We start from the raw sequence: 19,022 nt of genomic DNA, 5'->3' as shown, positions 1-19,022 counted from the left end.
TCCTAAAGATGCCACCAGAAAACTACTCGAGCTAATCAATGAATTTGGTAAAGTTGCAGGATACAAAATTAACAAACAGAAATCTCTTGCATTTCTATACACTAACAATGAAAGATCAGAAAGATAAATTAAGGAAACAATTCCATTCACCATTGCAAGAAAAAGAATAAAATATCTAGGAATAAACCTAACCAAGGAGGTAAAAGACCTGTACTCAGAAAACTATAAGACACTAATGAAAGAAATCAAAGAAGACACAAACAGATGGAGGGACATACCATGTTCTTGGATTGGAAGAATCAGTGTTGTGAAAATGACTATATTACCAAAAGCAATTTACAGATTCAATGCAATCCCGATCAAATTACCAATGGCATTTTTCATAGAACTAGAACAAGAAATTTTACGATTTGTATGGAAACGCAAAAGACCCCGAATAGCCAAAGCAATCTTGAGAAGGAAAGACGGAGTTGGTGGAATCAGGCTTCCTGACTTCAGGCTATACTACAAGGCCATAGTGATCAAGACAGTATGGTACTGGCACAAAAACAGAAATATAGATCAATGGAACAGGATAGAAAGCCCAGAGATAAACTACGGTCAACTAATCTACGACAAAGGAGGCAAGGATATACAATGGAGAAAAGGCAGCCTCTTCAGTAAGTGGTGCTGGGAAAACTGGACAGCTACATGTAAAAGAATGAAATTAGAACACTCCTTAACACCATACACAAAAATAAACTCAAAATGGATTAAAGACCTAAATGTCAGGCCAGACACTATAAAACTCCTAGAGGAAAACATAGGAAGAACACTCTTCGACATAAATAACAGCAAGATCCTTTCTGATCCACCCCCTAGAATAATGGAAATAAAATCAAAAATAAATAAGTGGGACCTAATGAAACTTCAAAGCTTCTGCACAGCAAAGGAAACGATAAGCAAGATGAAAAGACAACCCTCAGAATGGGAAAAAATATTTGCCAACAAATCAACAGACAAAGGATTAATCTCCAAAATATATAAACAGTTCATCCAGCTCAATATCAAAAAAACAAACAACCCAATCCAAAAATGGGCAGAAGACCTAAACAGGCATTTCTGCGAAGAAGACATGCGGATGGCCAAGAGGCACGTGAAAAGCTGCTCAACATCACTAACGATTAGAGAAATGCAAATCAAAACGACAATGAGGTATCACCTCACACCAGTTAGAAGGGGCATCATCAGAAAATCTACAAACAGTAAATGCTGGAGAGGTTGTGGAGAAAAAGGAATGCTCTTGCACTGCTGGTGGGAATGTAAATTGGTGCAGCCACTGTGGAAAACAGTATGGAGGTTCCTTGCAAAACTCAAAATAGAACTGCCATATGATCCAGTAATCCCACTACTGGGCATATACCCAGAGAACACCATAATTCAAAAAGACACATGCACTCCAATGTTCGTTGCAGCACTATTTACAATAGCCAGGACATGGAAGCAACCTAAATGTCCATCAGCAGATGAATGGATAAAGAAGATGTGGTACATACATACAATGGAATATTACTCAGGTGTAAAAAGCAATGAAACTGGGACATTTGTAGAGACATAGATGGACCTAGAGACTGTCATACAGAGTGAAGTGAATCAGAAAGAGAAAAACAAATATTGTATATTAACACATATATGTGGACTATAGAGAAATGGTACAAATCAACCGGTTTGCAAGGCAGAAGTAGAGACACAGATGTAGAGAACAAACATATGGACACCAAGTGGGGAAAGCGGGGAGGGTTGGGGGGGGGGGAATGAATTGGGAGATTGGGATACCAAATTGTACACTCTAAATATGTGCAATGTATTGTAAAAAATAAAAAAATACAAAGTTAAAAAAAATAGTAATGGTTAACACAAATATTTTGGTTTTCTTTCATGAGTATTACGTACCATATATAAATGAAACTATATATGTGTGTGTGTTTCCTATATCTATAGAATATCTATAAAGACAGAAAAGTATAAATGCTTTGTTAAAATCCTGATGTAAGTTGATGATAAACCATTAGTAGTTGTGCTGCCAGTTTCGAGGTAGGCCGTGTAGCAGTAGCATGTTTGGGCTAGGTAGAATGCCAAACTAATAAATTAAAATTTTCTCAACGACACTGTAAAGCAACTATACCCCAATAATAAATAAATTTATATAGCTTTAAGCTCCTCCCCCCAAATTTTCTTTCTCAGACTGAGGACTTTGAAACCCAAGAATTGTGTCCTGAAGGCTGAAAGCTCACAGCCCATTGCCCTGTGTGGACTATAGGAGGCAACAACTGGAATCAGCTCAGCCTCATTCAAGATGATAGTTCATTGTCACTTTATGCATCAGCCCATTCATGTGCATTAGAGATGAGGATATATTTTAGTTTGTGAGATGTCAAAGTAATGGGCTACAGGAGAGAGTTATCCAGGCCTTTCAATGGTCAGGTGGTGCCGTGATTAATATTTTGGTAAAACTGATACATGACTGGTGAGCCCTGTATGTAAAAAAATAAAATGTGCCTATAGAAAAAAAAAGGGGGGGCTCACGGATACACTATTGAAAAATATTGTTTACTAATTAAGAGCTTCTTTTAAGTGGTAGAGCCTGTGGTTTGTGAAGTGTTTGTTCACAAGTCATGAAATCTAGCTACTCACCTGACCAAGGGGTGTGAGGAGAGGGTTTGGGGCGGGTTGGGGGTGGGGGGCGTGGAGAGAAACCCAAAGGAAATGTGAAGGCATTGTGAAGGAAAGGCAATCTGGAAGAAATGTCCGTGGAGTAGCTGTCTCATAGAACTCAGTGCCAAGCGCCTCCTCGATTATAAAGGCATGGCTTTCCCAGGATGTGCTGTAATCTGCACAGTGAGACGTTAGACTAGAGGATGGCTAAGGGTCTCTTTTATTTTTATTTATTTTTATTTTTGGCAAAATGAAAAATATTTAATACACAAAAAAGTGCAACAGAATCAACCGGTATTAAAAGCATTACGTAGGGCAAACACCAAAAAGATACAGAGCTATTAACTTAGTTAATAGCTTATAAATATTAGGCAAGAACTCATGACAATATCTCCTTTGCTAAGGGTCTCTCTTAATTTCATCATCTTATGATTCTCCGTACGCCAAGCTGTAAGTGTAATCGGCTTTGATTTCTTATCTCTTTTCTTCTCTCATAACAAGGGCCAAGCATTCCCTCCTTCCTGGGGACTCTTGGTTTGTGAAGATGGAACGTGTCGAAATGTATTTAAATGAAACACTAGTCACCTCTCTCCATCCTTCAAGACCCACATCGGGCTTCACGCCTGCCCAGAAGCCCTTCCACACACCTGTCCCAGGTCCCTGCCCTGAGCTCCTGGGACACTCACTGTCTGGACGCCAGCTTTCCTTCTCAGCTGCTCTGTCCTTCTCCGTGTGTCAGTGCTTCCCCATCAACTGCAGTGGGAAACGCTTTGTGGTCAGGGATGAGTGTTTTGTTCTGACTTTCCATTTCTGAGTGACTATCCGAGAATTCATCTCACTGCTCTTCTGTGATACTTCGTGTCATCCTTCTGGCACACCCGCCTAGCAGAAACCTCAAACCCGAAGAAGCCCCATCCTCCTCAGTCAACAGCTGCTCCCTGTGGCTGGGCTCTGGGGAATGTCACTCCACGGGTTCGCCTGGTGCCCTGTACACTAACCGTCACTGCGCACGGGCTCCCAACTCTGCCCCAAAGCCCAGCCGTATTTCTCTCTTCAGACTTGTTCTCCTGCATCCTGCAATCCCCTTTCACGTGCTCTGCGTTCTCTCTAAGCCTCTGTACCCCTCAGCCTGCCTCTCACCCTCAGCAGATGGTCATGAGGTCATGATTCCTCCTTCCCAGAGAAAATAACGAGCCACTGGAGGGAACCCCCATCTCCCCTGGGTCAGATTCCGTCACTTCCACACAGCTCCTGTCGCCTTTCCCTCTTCTTCTTTTTCTTCTTTTTAAGCAAAACAATGGGATGGCCTTCTTTATTGTAAAACCCTGGTGACAGGTAAGTAGGATGTTAGTAAATGAAGGAAAAAAGGGAAAGGAATTGAGTTACTAGTTTATCTGCCTTCTTTTTCTTTATTTTATAAAAGCGGTAGGCAACGTTTTATTTTAACTTTTTTGATTTTGGTGGGGGAGAAGTAAAATAAATGTGGAAGTGCTGTCAAAGAGCTGTGATTCCAATGCCAGAATTAGTGAGTGTCAATAGCTTGACATTGTGGCTTCAGATGTGTTTTGACATTTTTGCTTAGATAGTACCCTTTGTATGTACCTGTTGGCCATTTGGAGGCCACTTGCCTCCTCCATGCCCTTTCCTTCAGGCAGACTTGCAGCCGGGAGCCCCCACCTCCCCGGGAAGGAATTCTCCTTCTTGAGACTCATCCCCTTCCTCCATCCCTCACCCCTCTGCATCTCTCTCCTTCCAGACTTCTGAAAAACTAGCCAGGTCCAGGTCTGCGTTCTCCCACCTCCCCCTGCTCTCTTCAGCGCTTCCTGGCCTGGTTTCCTTCGTGTCCTCCATCAAGGCCCCCACCCCGAGGTCCCAGACACGTCCAGCTGCCATGTTCCTGTCATCGTCCTTCTCCACGTCCTCAGAAGCATGCACCACCGTTCCTCCCGTTTTGTTGCTGACTCGCTTGCTCCGTCTTGCCCGCGAGGTGACACTGTTTTCATTACTCCCTCGCTGGCAGGTCTTCCTGTTCTCCGTCTCAGGCTCATCCTCCTCTTCTTCAAAGCTGCTCGTCGGCCCTCCCGCCCTCTCATCCTGTCCACCCTCCAGGACACCTTGTCCGCCCGTGTGGATAACCTATGTTTTACACACAGTGTGTCTGTTTTTATCCCCTCCTTCCCTGCCCCCACCCCCAGCCCCCTGAACATCAGATCCACAAGTCCACCTGCCTGCTTGACACACTCAGGAGCACATCAAATTTAAGTTCAAAACTGGACTCTTCCCTTGAAATGCACTCTCTCCATAGATGCCCTACTCTGTCCCGTCACGCAAGCCCATGTTTATACCCGCACAGTATCACCAGTATCTTCTCCCTTCCCTTCCGCCCCCTCCATCCTCTCTTGGAGTGCCCCTGTGGCCTCTTACAGTCCTTTTAGGCAGTTCAGCCCCATCCTGGCTTGTGCTGCCAGATTCCTGCACTCAGAACACGTTAACCTCCTATCTCTCCAGTTAACTCTACCCCCACCCCCAACCCCGCTGCAGGGCTTTCGTCACCGCAGTCCTACTTCCTGGAACCCCTCTCCCCTGCCTCCTCCTGCTCCACGCCTCTGTCCTGCTAGCTCGTAGCCTGGTGACCTCCTCACTCCCAGCACTTGTCATGGTTAGAACTTTACACTGTGCACGTCTTCTAGTAACGTGCTGGCCCCTCAGACTGTAGACTCCATGAGGGTGAACACTGGTCTCTGCACGGCACCCAGCAGAGTGGATGTTCACATATAAAGGATGGGTGTGAAATAAATAAAGATGAGGGAAATTCACAGATCAGATCATGCATTCCGTTTGGGCTGGAAGGTTTCCATGTGTTTACCACAAAACATTTTTCAGAGCAGGATCCCCAAAGTTCCTCTTTCCCTGCTTGCTTTCTAAAGAGGATGCTGTTACCAACGCAGATTTCAGCCGCAGGAGGGTAGAAAGGATGGCTTTCCCTGCTCCTGTTCCCAGATTTGGTTTTGCTTTCTTAGAAATCACTGGAAGCAGAGATGTAATAGGAATCACTTATTATGCTTGCTCTAACTTTCTTCAGTATAATTCAGTGAAAGCAATATGAAGTTGGTTGCTTGTTCACTTTTCCTTGTCACCCTGTAAATTTCCTTTGTCTTTATTTATTTTCTCCTATTTCCATAAGATATTGAGAAATGGATTTAATTGCCATCCAGTTTCGTTCTATATGTGCTTGTCACAAGGCTTGGTTTTCAGTTCTGATTCTTTTTTTTCAAACTTCTATCTTCCAGTGTTAGCATAAAGATATATAGATTTTAATTTTTCACACATATACTCTGAGAATTATTTAATATTATAAGATACTTGTGTAAACTGAATGGGAGAGATTATATGATTTTAAATTAGTCTAATGTTTTGGTTAAGTGGAAGTTTCATACGTTTTTATGGACCATAACACAAAGGAGATTTTAATAATATAGTGTAGAATGGGCTAAAAGCGATGTCTGATTAAGTTATTGCCATCATTTGATAGGAACTGCACTGTAATTTGGCTTTGCACAAATGCAGTTGATATAGCTTATTCCAAGAAAAGTATTTGCTTGGGAAGGTTATAGAGATCATCAGTTTAGAAGGGCTGAGAAGTAACTGGTGGTTGTAATTAAGTTTGGGATGAATATAAAGTGGTTATCGGTCATAATCCAATACAGTGCATTTAGGGGATTATTCTGATTATCTGATTCTATAATCAGATTATATCATTTGCTGTTTTAAACATCGGCTGCTGTTTATATCTGTGGTCCCCAGACTGGGCCAAGGTGTCCTGGGGCACTGCAGCAAATTCACAAGGAGTATGTGGGAGATTTTGCAATTTCAAGGGAAACACGGTGATCTCTATCTCTGTGAGACACCGTGCAAACTACTAGTTTTGAGGGAGTTCACAATTTCAATTTTGTACTACTTCCTATAGTCCAGTGATAATCTTTGGGAAGCTGCAATTCCAATGGTTGTGTTAAAAAAAAAAAAAAAGCAAGTACCGCATGAAAGTCAACGTGGACCTGGAAGTGAGGGTGGTGGTATCAAATCTGAAAATTTGTGCAGTGCTCAGCATAATATAAATTCTGTACTAATTATTATAAATATTAAGTAGTATATGAATATAATGGGACTTCCCTGGCAGTCCAGTGGTTAAGACTTCACCTTCCAATGCAGGGGGTGAGGGTTCAATCCCTGGTTGGGGAGCTAAGATCCCACATGCCTCAAGGCCAAAAAACCGAAACATAAAACAGAAGCAATATTGTAACAAATTCAGTAAAGACTTAAAAAATAAAAAGTTCACAACAAAAAAAGTCTTTAAAAAAAGTATATGAATATAGTAATATATATTTTATAACTGTAGCTGATAGTTTGCATATATATTTTTCTTGTTGTCATAGGGTTTTTAAAAAAGCAGTATTTAATTTTTAGAACAAGCACTTCTTTAACATGATTCAAAAATCAAAAAGCTTAAAAAGGAACAGAGTGAGAAGTCTCCCCCATCTTGGCTGATGGCAGCTCCATCTCCCAATTGTTTAGACCAAAGCCTGTGCGTGGGCCTGAGCTTCTGTCTTTCCGACACCCCCGCACTCAGAGTTCCAGGAAATCATGTTGTCTCTACTTTTAGAAAATATCCACAGTCGGACTCCCGGTCTCTAACTACACTGATGTCATTGTGGTCAAAACAGGCTATTACGGGACTTCCCTGGTGTTCCAGTGGTTAAGACTTGGCGATTCCACTGTGGGGCGGGGCAGGTTCAATTCCTGGTGGGGGAACTAAGATCCCATGTGCCGTGCGGCTCGGCCAAAAAAAGACAAAACAAAACAAAAACCAAAAAACAAAACCAGGCTGTTACTACGCTTCCTTGTAACTGGTCTCCCTAGTTCTATGCTTGTGCCCACCGCTACCCCCGTCATCTTTTTAAACCCTGAGTTAACTGATATCATCACTCTATCACCCAGAATGTGCAACAGCTCCCATATCTTTCAGAGTAAAAGCCAGAGTCTTTCTAGTGACCTGCGAGTTCCTATAGGAACCCCTTCCTCTTACCTCTGATCTCAGCTCTGTTTCTCCCCTGCTGTAAAGTGCTACGGCCACACTGGTCTCCCTGTCCCAAGCCTACCAGGCATGGCCCCCACCCCAGGGCTTTGCACTGCAGTGTTAAATCTCATCTCATCTCCAGACCTTGGCCTACTCAGATCCAGCCTATTTTAAACACTTCATTGAGCCTCACCTGTGCACTGATGGGCATTCCCTAGCTCTTTTGCCCTGCTCTTTTTCCTTTTAACATAGTAGATAATTTACTTCTAATGTAGTAATTTACAAAGTTTATTGTTTTATCTTCTGACTCTTCCCACAAAAACAGAAGCTCCAGAGGGCAGGCATCTTAATCCGTTTTGTTGCACAGTGTATCCCAAGCATCTGGAAGAATACTTGGCAATAATAGGTATGCAACAAATACTGACGTTCAATATGTTGTTTAAAAATCTCTTTCTTAATTTTGTGTCTGTTTGAACTGTCAATAAAAGTGTATTCAAATCTTCCTCTAATGATGGATTGTCCGTTTTCCCTGAAGTCCTAACAATTTTTGCTCTATACTTTCAGGCTAATTAGGTGCTTTATAAAATATGAATCGTGTCTTCCTGGCTAATGGAACCTTTTATCATTGTGTACAGACCTTCTTTATCCTTAGTAATGCTTTTGTCTTAAAGTTATTAGTTTATTTGATATTAATAAAAGTAGGCTAGCTTTTCAGTAAGTTTTAGTACTAAGTAATATATTTTTTCTGCTCCTTAACTTTTGATGTATTTGAGTTCTTAGGCCTTAGGTGTGTCTCCTGCACATAGCTTATAGTTTTTAATTCATTCTGACGATCTTTACCTGCCCGCCTATTGATGCTTATTGTGATTATGTATATATCCCAATTTATTTCTGTCACTAACTTTCTATTTGTCCCACTTGTGTTGTGCAAATTTTTTTCATTCTTGCTTGCATTTCTTTTTTAAAAAAAATGTTTTGTTTTCTTATTCTTTTTCCCTTCTACTAGTTTGCAAGTTACATACTGTGTTTCTTATTTTTTTTTTTAGTGTTTGCCCTTGAAATTGTAGCATAATACTTAAAGTCCACCCTTAATATCTTACCTCTCCTCCTGAACAATACATGGACGCTATAACCATGGCCATCTACTTCGCAACTTAGGCCCTGTTGCTATTCAGTGTGTATTTCTGTCCTTTTTAATATCATAAATTAGTCATTATTACTTTATATATATGATTTTACTTATATTTGTCCTCATATTTACTAGTTTATTTACTTACTAATTCTTTTTTATCTCAGACCTTCTACCCACAATGTTTACCTTCTTTCTGAAGTATATCTTGAGAATCTAAATAAAGTGCTTCTAAAGCGTGTAAGTTCCTCTAGGGAGGTGTGTTGTAGGTAAGTTCTCAGTTAAAAGCCTTTATTTTGCTCTCATTTTTCTGATAGTTTTGTATTTTTTTTTACTTTATTTTTACTGGAGTATAGTTGATTTACAATGTTATCTTAGTTTCAGGAGTGCAGCAGAGTGAATCTGTTATGCATATACCTATATCCACTCTTTTTAAGATTCTTTCCCCATATAGGCCATTACAGAGTATTGAGTAGAGTTCCCTGTGCTAACAGTAGGTCCTTATTAGTCATCTATTCATCTATTTTATATATAGTAGTGTGTTTATGTCAATCCCAATCTTCCAATGTATTGAAAGATAGTTTTGATGGTTTTATTCCACATGTGTTTTTTCCAGTATCCTGAAGCAGTAAGTCAGTTGTGACACTGTCTTCTTGGAGAGCACAGCAGACCCCACAGGTTATGGACCTGTCCCACAAGCCTGCCCCCTCCCCCGCTTCAGCTACCTCTCACAAGTCCATGTTGTTACTTGTGCTTCTGACCAACTGGCTGTAAATCAGAGGTTCTCACAGCCCCCTCCTCCAGTTCCATTAATTTGTTAAGCAGCTCACAGAACTCAGAAAAACATTTATATATGTTTACCAGTTTACAATAAAAGATATTATAAAGGATATACATTTGAAGAGGTACATGGGGAAAGGCTCAGAGAGGTCCTGAGCACAGGAGCTTCTGTCCCCATGGAACTGGGGTGCACCACCCTCCTGGCACACCTGGTTCACCTACCCAGCACCTCTCCAACACTTATTGTTCAGAAGTTTTCATAGAACTTACTCTCCAGCCTTTTCCCTGAGGTCAGTGGGTGGGGCTGAAAGTTCCAGCTGTCCAGTCACTTGGTCTTTCTGGTGACCAGGTCCATCCTGAGGCTGTCTAGGGGTCCAGACCTGAGTCATCGCATTAGCATAAATTCAGGTATGGCCCCAAAGGGCTTCTCGTGAATGACAAAAGACACTCCTGTCACTTAGGAAATTGCAAGCATTTTAGGAGATTTGTGCCAGGAACCCAGAGAATGATCAAATATATTTCTTATTATACCACAGTGTACAATTTTATCTTGACAGTAATCTTCCATTCTGAAGATATCATTCCACCGTCTGTGGGCTTCCAGTTTTGCTGTTGGAAAGTAAGCTGTCAGTCTGATGGTCATTTGTTTGTTGTGTTCTGTCTTTTCTCTCTGGTCACTTTTCTTCTCTTGGTTTTTGGTATCCTTTAGTTTAACTGCGGCGTCTCTAGGTGTGGATTTCTTCTGTGTACAGTAGGTATTATGTATCTACAGATTTATAACTCATCAATTATGAAAAATTCTCAACCATTATATCTTCAAATATTATCTCTTCACCATATTCTCTATTATTCTCTTCCTCTAAGATTCCATTTAAATCTACTCCACTCCCTGTCTTAACCACTCATATATTACATTTCCATTCTGTCTGTGGTATTCTAGGTAGTTTTCTCAGATCTACACTCTGTTATACCAGTTATCCAAACTGCTGCATAAACCTGAGAGGCTTTTTGTTTTATTTTCAATTCAACAATTATAGTTTCTATTTTGTAAAATTTTTATTTGATTCTTTTTTGAGTCTGGTCATTTTGAAAGTCTCATAGTTTACTCATTTTTGCTAGTCCATCTCTTACTTCTTCATACATTTTATACATAGTTTTTATTTTCTGTATCTGATTGTTCTACAAGCTAAAGTCTTGAAGATAATATCAGTTTTTGTTTCTGTTGACTCCCACTCTTGTTGTCTTTGTGAGCTCATTATTTGCTTGAAGTTGGGAATCTGTGGGAATCCTGGAGGCCTGTCTTAAGGGTGCTTTCTTCCAAGCACCATTTATATTTACTTCCACTGGGTGTTGGGACCACTTTCACTTCCTTCAAGGGTCCTAGTTTAATGTTGAAGTCTTGGGTTGAGCTCCCCAGCTATCCTTTGCCAGATGTGTAATTAGCATTTATCTTCAGAGGAGCCCCTCCTTCCACACTTACCTGATGGTCACCACGTGCCCTATGGATTAAACTCACTTTAGGGGAAGGAAGATGTCTTGAAGATTTCCTGTACTTTCTATGAACCCAGCAATGGGTTAACAACTCTGCTCTGTCCGGAAACTCATTTTGTTTGTTTGTTTTTATAACTGAGAACCCTTCCAAGTATCTTTCATTTACTGGAAATATAAACCTTTAAAGTGGTTTTTATTACTACCAACCAGGGAGTTATTGCTTGGGAGCTAAATGCAAAAATAATTAACCAAGAGAAGGTTCAACTTTTTCATCAGATGTCAAGAGCCATCCCTGCCATTCACAGGAATGTAAACCGAAATGGATTTAACCTTTTGTTCTCTGTAACCACATAAAGATGTGCCTTTGTCTTGACCCCTGGCCAACCCACCTCCCTCTCATCTAATCCCAGGGCCATATGTTTCCTTCCTTTCCTTCATGAAGGGTCTTCTTCTGGTAAATTCATGCCCCACCCCAATACTTATTTTTAAATTAGTTCCCATAAGAAAGGTAAAGACCACATGAATGACAGTGTTGCCTTTTGAATACCCCCAAGTGTAAAGAAGTAGTCTTATTGATTAATTCAACAAATGTTTATATTGGAAATTAAAAAGCCCTCTTTCTCAAATAACATTTTCTTTACAGAGGGAAGTTGACCTGGACATGTGCTCAAAGCAGCTCTGGGTCAAGGCTCCGGAGGGGAAGTGGGAGGATGGATGGAGAGAAGCAGGGACAGCTGCTTCAACCCCTCTCTTGCCCCTGCCATCCTGCAGACCAGCAGCAGACACAGATGAGCAGGGGGAGTTGAAGCTGGATGTGAAGTGGGAGGCAGTGGTGATGGCTGATGAAGAGAGAGAGGAAGGCATCAGGAGAGATGATTCGTGACAGGAACAGGGAGGATGGTGGGCCCGGGAAGTTCGAGCACCCACAGGTTTTCGTGGTAAATTACATGTTCAAGTCAAGCACTTCCCATCTAGATACTAACAACCTGTGCCATTTATTTTATATTTTTCTAGATCAATGAACTGAGCCATGTTCAAATCCCTGTTATGTTGATGCCAGATGACTTCAAAGCCTATTCAAAGATAAAGGTGGACAATCACCTTTTTAACAAGTAAGTACAAGCACGACCTTTTGTAGAACTGACGTGGCTGCCAGAAGTATGAATTTGAATTTGAATTTTTGTGAATTTCTATAATCACATTATTTTGCAATGGGTGGGAGTAAAGTTTTGCTGATGAAGTTTATCCTGTGATAAACATAAGCATCTGTCATTTTCAGAAAAGCAACAGCAGGCCCTCTGGGGTAATATCTCTTTGCCATATGGCATATTGTTCTCTATGAATATCTTATATGTTAAAAGTGATATTCTCATTACAATTTAAATGTCTGAAGCTGTAAATTGCTTGGAGGTTTTTTTTTTTTTTTTTTTTTTTAGCAGCTATGGACCTCAGCTCTCTTACACAAAACTCTGCTGCTGATTCCTTCATGAACAGAAATTACTACTTCCCAAAACAATAAAGAATTAAGGTGCATTTTCATAAAACATAATTGGATGCCATGTTGGGCATTGAGACTATTTCTCCCTCTTTTGCATGTCATTTTAGACATCATTCTGGACCACCTTCTGTATCAGGCAGTCCCCTGAGAGCCAGACATACACGGATTATAAGAAACAGTCCTGCCTTCAGGGGGTTCACAGTCAGGCGGGTGGTTGAAAATGGACTCGTATACAAATTACCATCATTTAGTGTGCAGAGTACCACAACAGGGGTGTGTGTGTGTGTGCGCACGCATGTGCGCACGTGACCACAAAGGAGGAAGCAATTCTGAGTGAGTGGGATGAGCCCAGAGAAGTCCCAACCATGGATCCATTGTGAGATTCCTTAATGGGACCATCATTCTAATGTGAAGCTGATGTGTTAATTGTTCTCATAATACCCCTCAAAGGTTGCCCTTTGGAGGGGATCTTTTCTATGTGAATATGGAATGTGGTATTTATATAAAAGATAGAACAGGTCTATCCAGGAGTGAGAGTCAGCCTCGCTTTGTAAGCTTTAATGAGCAGGTAACTCGGGACGGACGTGGGGAATTTGTGGCTCTCTCTGCACCCCTTCCCTGACTCGCCAAGCTCTTTGCTTTTCCGTCACCATTTCCCCTGAGTGTCTGTCCCTTCTGTCCCCTGGGCCTTACTGTGGGTTCTACTTGGTCCCAAGAAGCCCACCTGTGCCTTCTGTGGGTCAGGAATCCCAAGCTCTTCTGTGGCTGCAGGAGAGCAAGGTGGTGGCACATTGAAGTCTGGTTCACTCTTTGTACGTCTGAGCTTTATTCCACTATTTGTTTCAGAGAAAACATGCCGAGCCACTTCAAGTTTAAGGAATACTGCCCGATGGTTTTCCGTAACCTGCGGGAGAGGTTTGGAATCGACGATCAGGACTTCCAGGTGAGTTGCTTTCATAACATTCGTTTCAAATGGGTTTCCTTGTGCCTTTTGGTCTGTAAAATAGGATTCACGTTTTTGTCATGACACGTAATTATAGTAATTTTCATTTTGTATGAGAATTTTTCAGTGTTCTTTCTGAAATAAAGGGTGATTTCAGTTAGGGACTGCTACACAATGTGATTTCAGTAGTCGGCAGAAGAAATTATCCTTTGAGAAGTGAGCAAGCCTGTGAGCTTTATATAACACTCTCACTTACAGGTGTAAGTATTCTGCGTGCTGAGCCTCCTTTTGATTTTCTGCCCTCTATGTGCTGACAGCCCCTAGGGTTGTGTATGTGTGTTGATTTCGTATTTCCTCTATTTGTAGAGGCCACTTAGGGTTCTTAGAAATTTGTTTTCGTTCTTGCTGATTTACTGCTTTTTGAATTGGCCCATCCTGACTCTTGCCGCATTGTCTGTCAGAGGCCCCCTTAGTGCCCTGCAGTGTGGGATGGTCCAGTGACCGCAGCACCTTGTCAACATCAGGAGCCCACCAGTCCCAGGGACGCTTCCTTGCAGCACCCTTCTTCTGCTCTTGGACCCCACCACGCGAAGATGTGCCCTGTTGCTTTCCTCCCTGCGTTTGCCCAATTCTCAACTTTGACTTTTAAAATTGAGCTCATGGCGCTATCAGATCTGCTGATCCCTGGTCGTTTCTCTTAAGAACGGACCTGGCATCAGTTACCTGATTTTCAGAGAGCCAGCCAGATTTGTAAAAGCCAAGCGTTTTTTTAAGAGCCGAAATCTAAGTCAGGAGATATAAGAGCTACTTTGTGGTCTTTTACGACAGTCCATTCATTTTACCGTGAGAGTACTGACTTATTTATTTACTTATTTATTTTTACTTTTTGGCCATGCCACACGACTTATGGGATCCTGGTTCCCTGGGATCAAACCCGCGCCCTCTGCAGTAAAAGCAAGGAGCCCTAACCTCTGGATCGCCAGGGAATTCCCATACTGACTTTTTAAAAAATATATTTATTTATTTATTTATTGGCTGCATTGGGTCGAGTGGGGGCTATTCTTCATTGTGGTGAGCAGGCTTCTTATTGCAGTGGCTTCTCTTGTTGTGGAGCACGGGCTCTAGGGGCATGGGCTTCAGTAGTTGTGGCACATGGGCTTGGTAGTTGTGGCTCAAGGGCTCTAGAGCACAGGCTCAGTAGTCATGGCACATGGGCTTAGTTGCTCCACGGCATGTGGGATCTTCCCGGCCCAGAGCTTGAACCCGTAACCTCTGCATTGGCAGGCAGATTCATGCCACCAGGGAAGCCCAATACTAACTTATTTTAAATCTAGTAAACACTTTCTCTCATTTGCCCCAAACCATAAATCCTAACTTATCCTGCATTACGTGTCCTATTGCCACCCTGGGTGATCTTACGAGGTGAATATTGGCACAGCTCACCCTGTACTTTCCTTTAAAGAATAGGCCCCTAAGGCAAATCAAGCTTAGCTAGTACGCTTTCCTATAGATCTGTGGGCCTCCCCGCCCTGCCCCATTGTTGAACGTTTCCAAGAATTTCTCACAGGCTCACTTAGGCATGAGAAGCCTCCACGCTGCCATGTTTTGAAAAAGCAATGCTGGCTAGGCTGCCGGTGATGTTCCCTCTGTGGACCAGGCCCAGGTTTCCACGGAGGTCCAGGCTCTGAGCAGAGGCTCCAGTGCACCCAGAGAGAGCTGAGGGGAAGTGGGTGGGAGGAGGTAGGGGCTCGGTTTGCCTTTTTTTTTTTTATTAATTAATTAATTAATTTAATTGGCTATGTTGGGTCTTCATTGTTGCACACGGGCTTTCTCTAGTTGTGGTGAGCAGGGGCTACTCTTCGTTGTGGTGCGCAGGCTTCTCATTGTGGTGGCCTTTCTTGTTGCAGAGCACGGGCTCTAGGCACGTGGGCTTCAGTAGTTGCGGCACATGGGCTCAATAGTTGTGGCGCATGGGCTTAGTTGCTCCACGGCATGTGGTATCTTCCTGGGGCAGGGCTCGAACCTGTGTCCCCTGCATTGGCAGGAGGATTCTTACCCACTGCGCCACCTAGGAAGTCCCTCAGTTTGCTTTTAAAAACTGCGGTGGAGCCAACGTTCAGGTGTGTAAGAGAGAAAAAACTTCGGTCACCCTTGGACTTGACATTTACTGCTGCAAAAGCAAGTCACCTTTAAAGAATAAATTTTGGAATAGTAAAAAAAGGCTTGTATAAAATAAAAAGGTAATTCTATATTTTGTAAACTGTGTGTTTTGAAAAGAATGAACAGCTGATACCTTTGACATCCTAAGAAAATCTCTGACTCTGCTGCTACATTCAAGTGTGTTCCTTCCTTTGTCCCCTCCTTTTTTTTTTTTTTAATTTTAATTTTTTTAAATAAAATGGCTACACTGGCATTTCACAGAAACTGACTTTCAGGGCCTGTGCTACGGGATCTTCTTAGATTCCTCAGTGAAGTCCTTATATTTCTTCTGAGAACCAGCCCTCTTAAACCACACCTAAAATGGACCTATTAGATCCTTAGTTGCTGAAATATTAGGACATGAACCGGATTTCCCTCTCTAACCCCTAAAAACAAAACCATGTAAGTTGATATTTAAGTAAGTGCAAATTGCTGGTACAAACTCTGAAGGCAAATTAGGCAGGTGGAGGATGATTCACACGTAACCTATCGGCAAGTCCGTTAAACTCTTCGCGTGAGAGATCGGTACAAGGGAGAACCGGTGTGAGTGTAATGAATCATTTGAACACCACTCCTTCCCTCAGCTATGCCTGGTGCTTTTGGCACTTAGATTGCTGCTTTCTCTTTGGCAACTGTATTTCTATTTTAAAAAATTGGGTTTTTACAGTAACTTTAGTAAACCAGAGATACACAGCCCCTCCGCATCCGCAGAGTCCACCAACTGCAGATCAAATTGCATTTGGTGGAATCTGCGGACGCAGGATCTGCAGGATCTGCAGATGCGGAGGGTCGACCGTACTGGCTTCCCGCCCCGTTTCAAGGTTCCTTTACCAATGCCTATATCTCTTAAAAAATTTTCAGCTAGGGCAGGGCCCCTGAGTTTAAACTGAAGATAGGATCGTACAGGTGGAGCTCCACCCAGTTTGTTGGTTACCTGGTTTGGAAAAAAGGAGGACGTTGTGCCAACACTGGCTCTGGGTTGGTGCCTCCGGGCGCCGGCACGCCGCAAACCGGGGAGACGGAGGTGCTGTGCGCGGGTGGGGGCCTCGGTGGGACTCGGTCAGGACCCGAGGGTCTGTCGTCTCAGCTGCTGGGCTTGTGGGCTCACCACTGCCCAGACACTTCATCCCTTGTGGCCAGAACAGGTAACAGGTATCAGTTGACACCTAGTGCCAAACTGAGCCCTCTTTCTCAACCTGATTTGAAAAGTGGTATCAGTGACCCCGGGTCCCTTCATCATTGGAGGCACTGGATAGCTTAGGGGGCCCAGGCCCCTCACTGTTCCTCTTGTCTTGCTCTGTTTATTTTTATGAAGTGCTTGCTTATTGGACAAATGACTTTAAATCTCTGTGGCAAAAAGGAGCCCTACCGTCTGGTGCATTTAGCATTCAAACCTTCACATTAAATCAAGTGGATAAATGTTCCCCACCTGTCTTGTGTGTGTCAATGCCGCTTTGCTGCACCTGAAAAAAGTCAGTATTGATCCATCCAATCAAAGTAGAACATAGTAATTAGCCAACTTAATTGACCTCCATCAGCCAACTTAAACTTCCTGAAAGGAACTGAGAAGCATTCCTGCTGTCTTGGTAAACATTTGTATCTTTCCTCTGGTTTTGATTTCTCCAGTGTCTTTTAAAAATACAACTTCTTTTCTCTGGTTTTAGTTTCTTGAATGTCTTTAAAAAATCTACTTTAAAAAGACTTCTTTTTCTTGCAGTTAAAGATAAATCCAAGCAACAGTTCTAGAATACTATTATTAACAACAGTATTTACTTAACATATGTATGTAAACCTGTGTGTGTGTACACCGAGTGCTTCCACATCCAGAACTTTCTCCAACTTATTAGTGCTTCTTAAAATTACTTCATTGGTTTGTAATATGCTCAGAGTTAGATTATGTTCTTCTGATCATTGTTGGGGCAGTGTAACTCCCCACGACAATTCTTTTAAGATGTCTTTCAAGATGAACGCTCCCCCAGAGGCCTCACTGGTCGTGTCACTGCAGTTCTGTTTCTTCCATCTCTTCTGCCACTTTAAGCTCTGTTCCCCGTAGGTGGGTGAGTTCTGCATGGTTATCAAGTGAATGTGTGTTTATTTGCACCTACTGTGTGTCAGGCACCCACTGTGATAGACACTGTGGGGAATGCAGAAGAGAAGAAAGGATGAAGGAATTCCTTTTCTTTCACTTTAACTATTACATGACAGATTCTGTGTTAGATGCTAACGAGATTTACAGAAACGCAGGCATCTTGATTTTTAATGTTCTTCAAGAAAAACCTGCATCCCTGTTTCCAGTCTCTCAGAGTATCGGAGCATCTTATCACAGGCCCAGGAAGTCAACTGGAGGCTTCAGTTAAAGTTTCTGAGCTGCGGGAGAGGATAAAAAAGGTTATGCAGGATGGCGATGATGCAGGAAAAGCTAAATACACCACATAATGGAAACTGAGCCCTCTGGTTCTTTGTGGAGGATAATACCAGGTTTATGTCTCCCCTGCCACGTCTCCTGAATTAGAATCCCTTATTATTCGCATTTGATGTATTTTCTTCTTTGAATTGGTAACAGAAGATTCTAATTTTAAAATAATTAATTTAAAAAGCTAACGTTTTAAACTTTATTTTCTTGTTTCAAGTTTAAAAATAAAATTCTCCAGTGTTAAAGGCCTTTAGAGTATACTAAACTTTGGGGAAAAAATTCTGCCAGTATCTCTATCATGGTGTTCTTAAATGTTGATTTCCAAAATATAATTGAAACAACCTAGACTCAACTCCTGCCCTCAGGAGTTGTCTAGGTTGTTTTCCAAGGCTGCAGGCCCAGAGGTTAGCACCAGCCTGGCTCTGGGCAAGCATTTAGGAAGTATTTGTAGAAGAAAGGGGAGGGAGGGCTGAGGGGAGCCTCCCCAGAGAAGTGAGCCTTCTGGGCCAAAGCGTGGAGGCCGGAACCAGGTGGTGGCCGGCTGGGGGGAGATAAATAAAGAAGGGGACGAGGAGAAAGTGGGACCTGGGTGGAAGACCTCAACCGGATTCTTCAGCTCAAGAGCAGTCCTGTGGATTTCGCACGGGGGAGTGACATGATGACACCTGGATTTTCTAAAAGCAAATCGAGGCCGTTATGTGCAGCATGCATAAAAGGGAGGTAAAGAAATCAGGAGACTACGAAATATCCCAACTAGTGAAGAAGAGGCATGAACCACGGCACTTGGCACTGACAGGGTTG

The 19,022-nt window shown here is 42.4% G+C and overlaps 1 protein-coding gene across 2 annotated transcripts in view; it reads left to right on the top strand.

Moving 5' to 3' along the window:
- PIP4K2A (phosphatidylinositol-5-phosphate 4-kinase type 2 alpha) overlaps positions 1-19,022 on the top strand; it is a 176,568-nt gene that overhangs the window by 93,365 nt on the left and 64,181 nt on the right. For both annotated transcript variants that reach the window (XM_057731214.1, XM_057731215.1), the window contains exons 2-3: positions 12,183-12,280; positions 13,513-13,609. In XM_057731214.1, the coding sequence (XP_057587197.1) occupies positions 12,183-12,280; positions 13,513-13,609 (195 nt within the window). The remainder of the gene's footprint in view (positions 1-12,182; positions 12,281-13,512; positions 13,610-19,022) is intronic.

Source organism: Hippopotamus amphibius, chromosome 4 (genome assembly GCF_030028045.1).
Source record: "Hippopotamus amphibius kiboko isolate mHipAmp2 chromosome 4, mHipAmp2.hap2, whole genome shotgun sequence".
Taxonomy (NCBI): Eukaryota; Metazoa; Chordata; class Mammalia; order Artiodactyla; family Hippopotamidae; genus Hippopotamus; species Hippopotamus amphibius.
The sequence above is the reverse complement of the archived record's forward strand: the minus strand, read 5'-3'. Positions and strand labels throughout refer to the sequence as shown.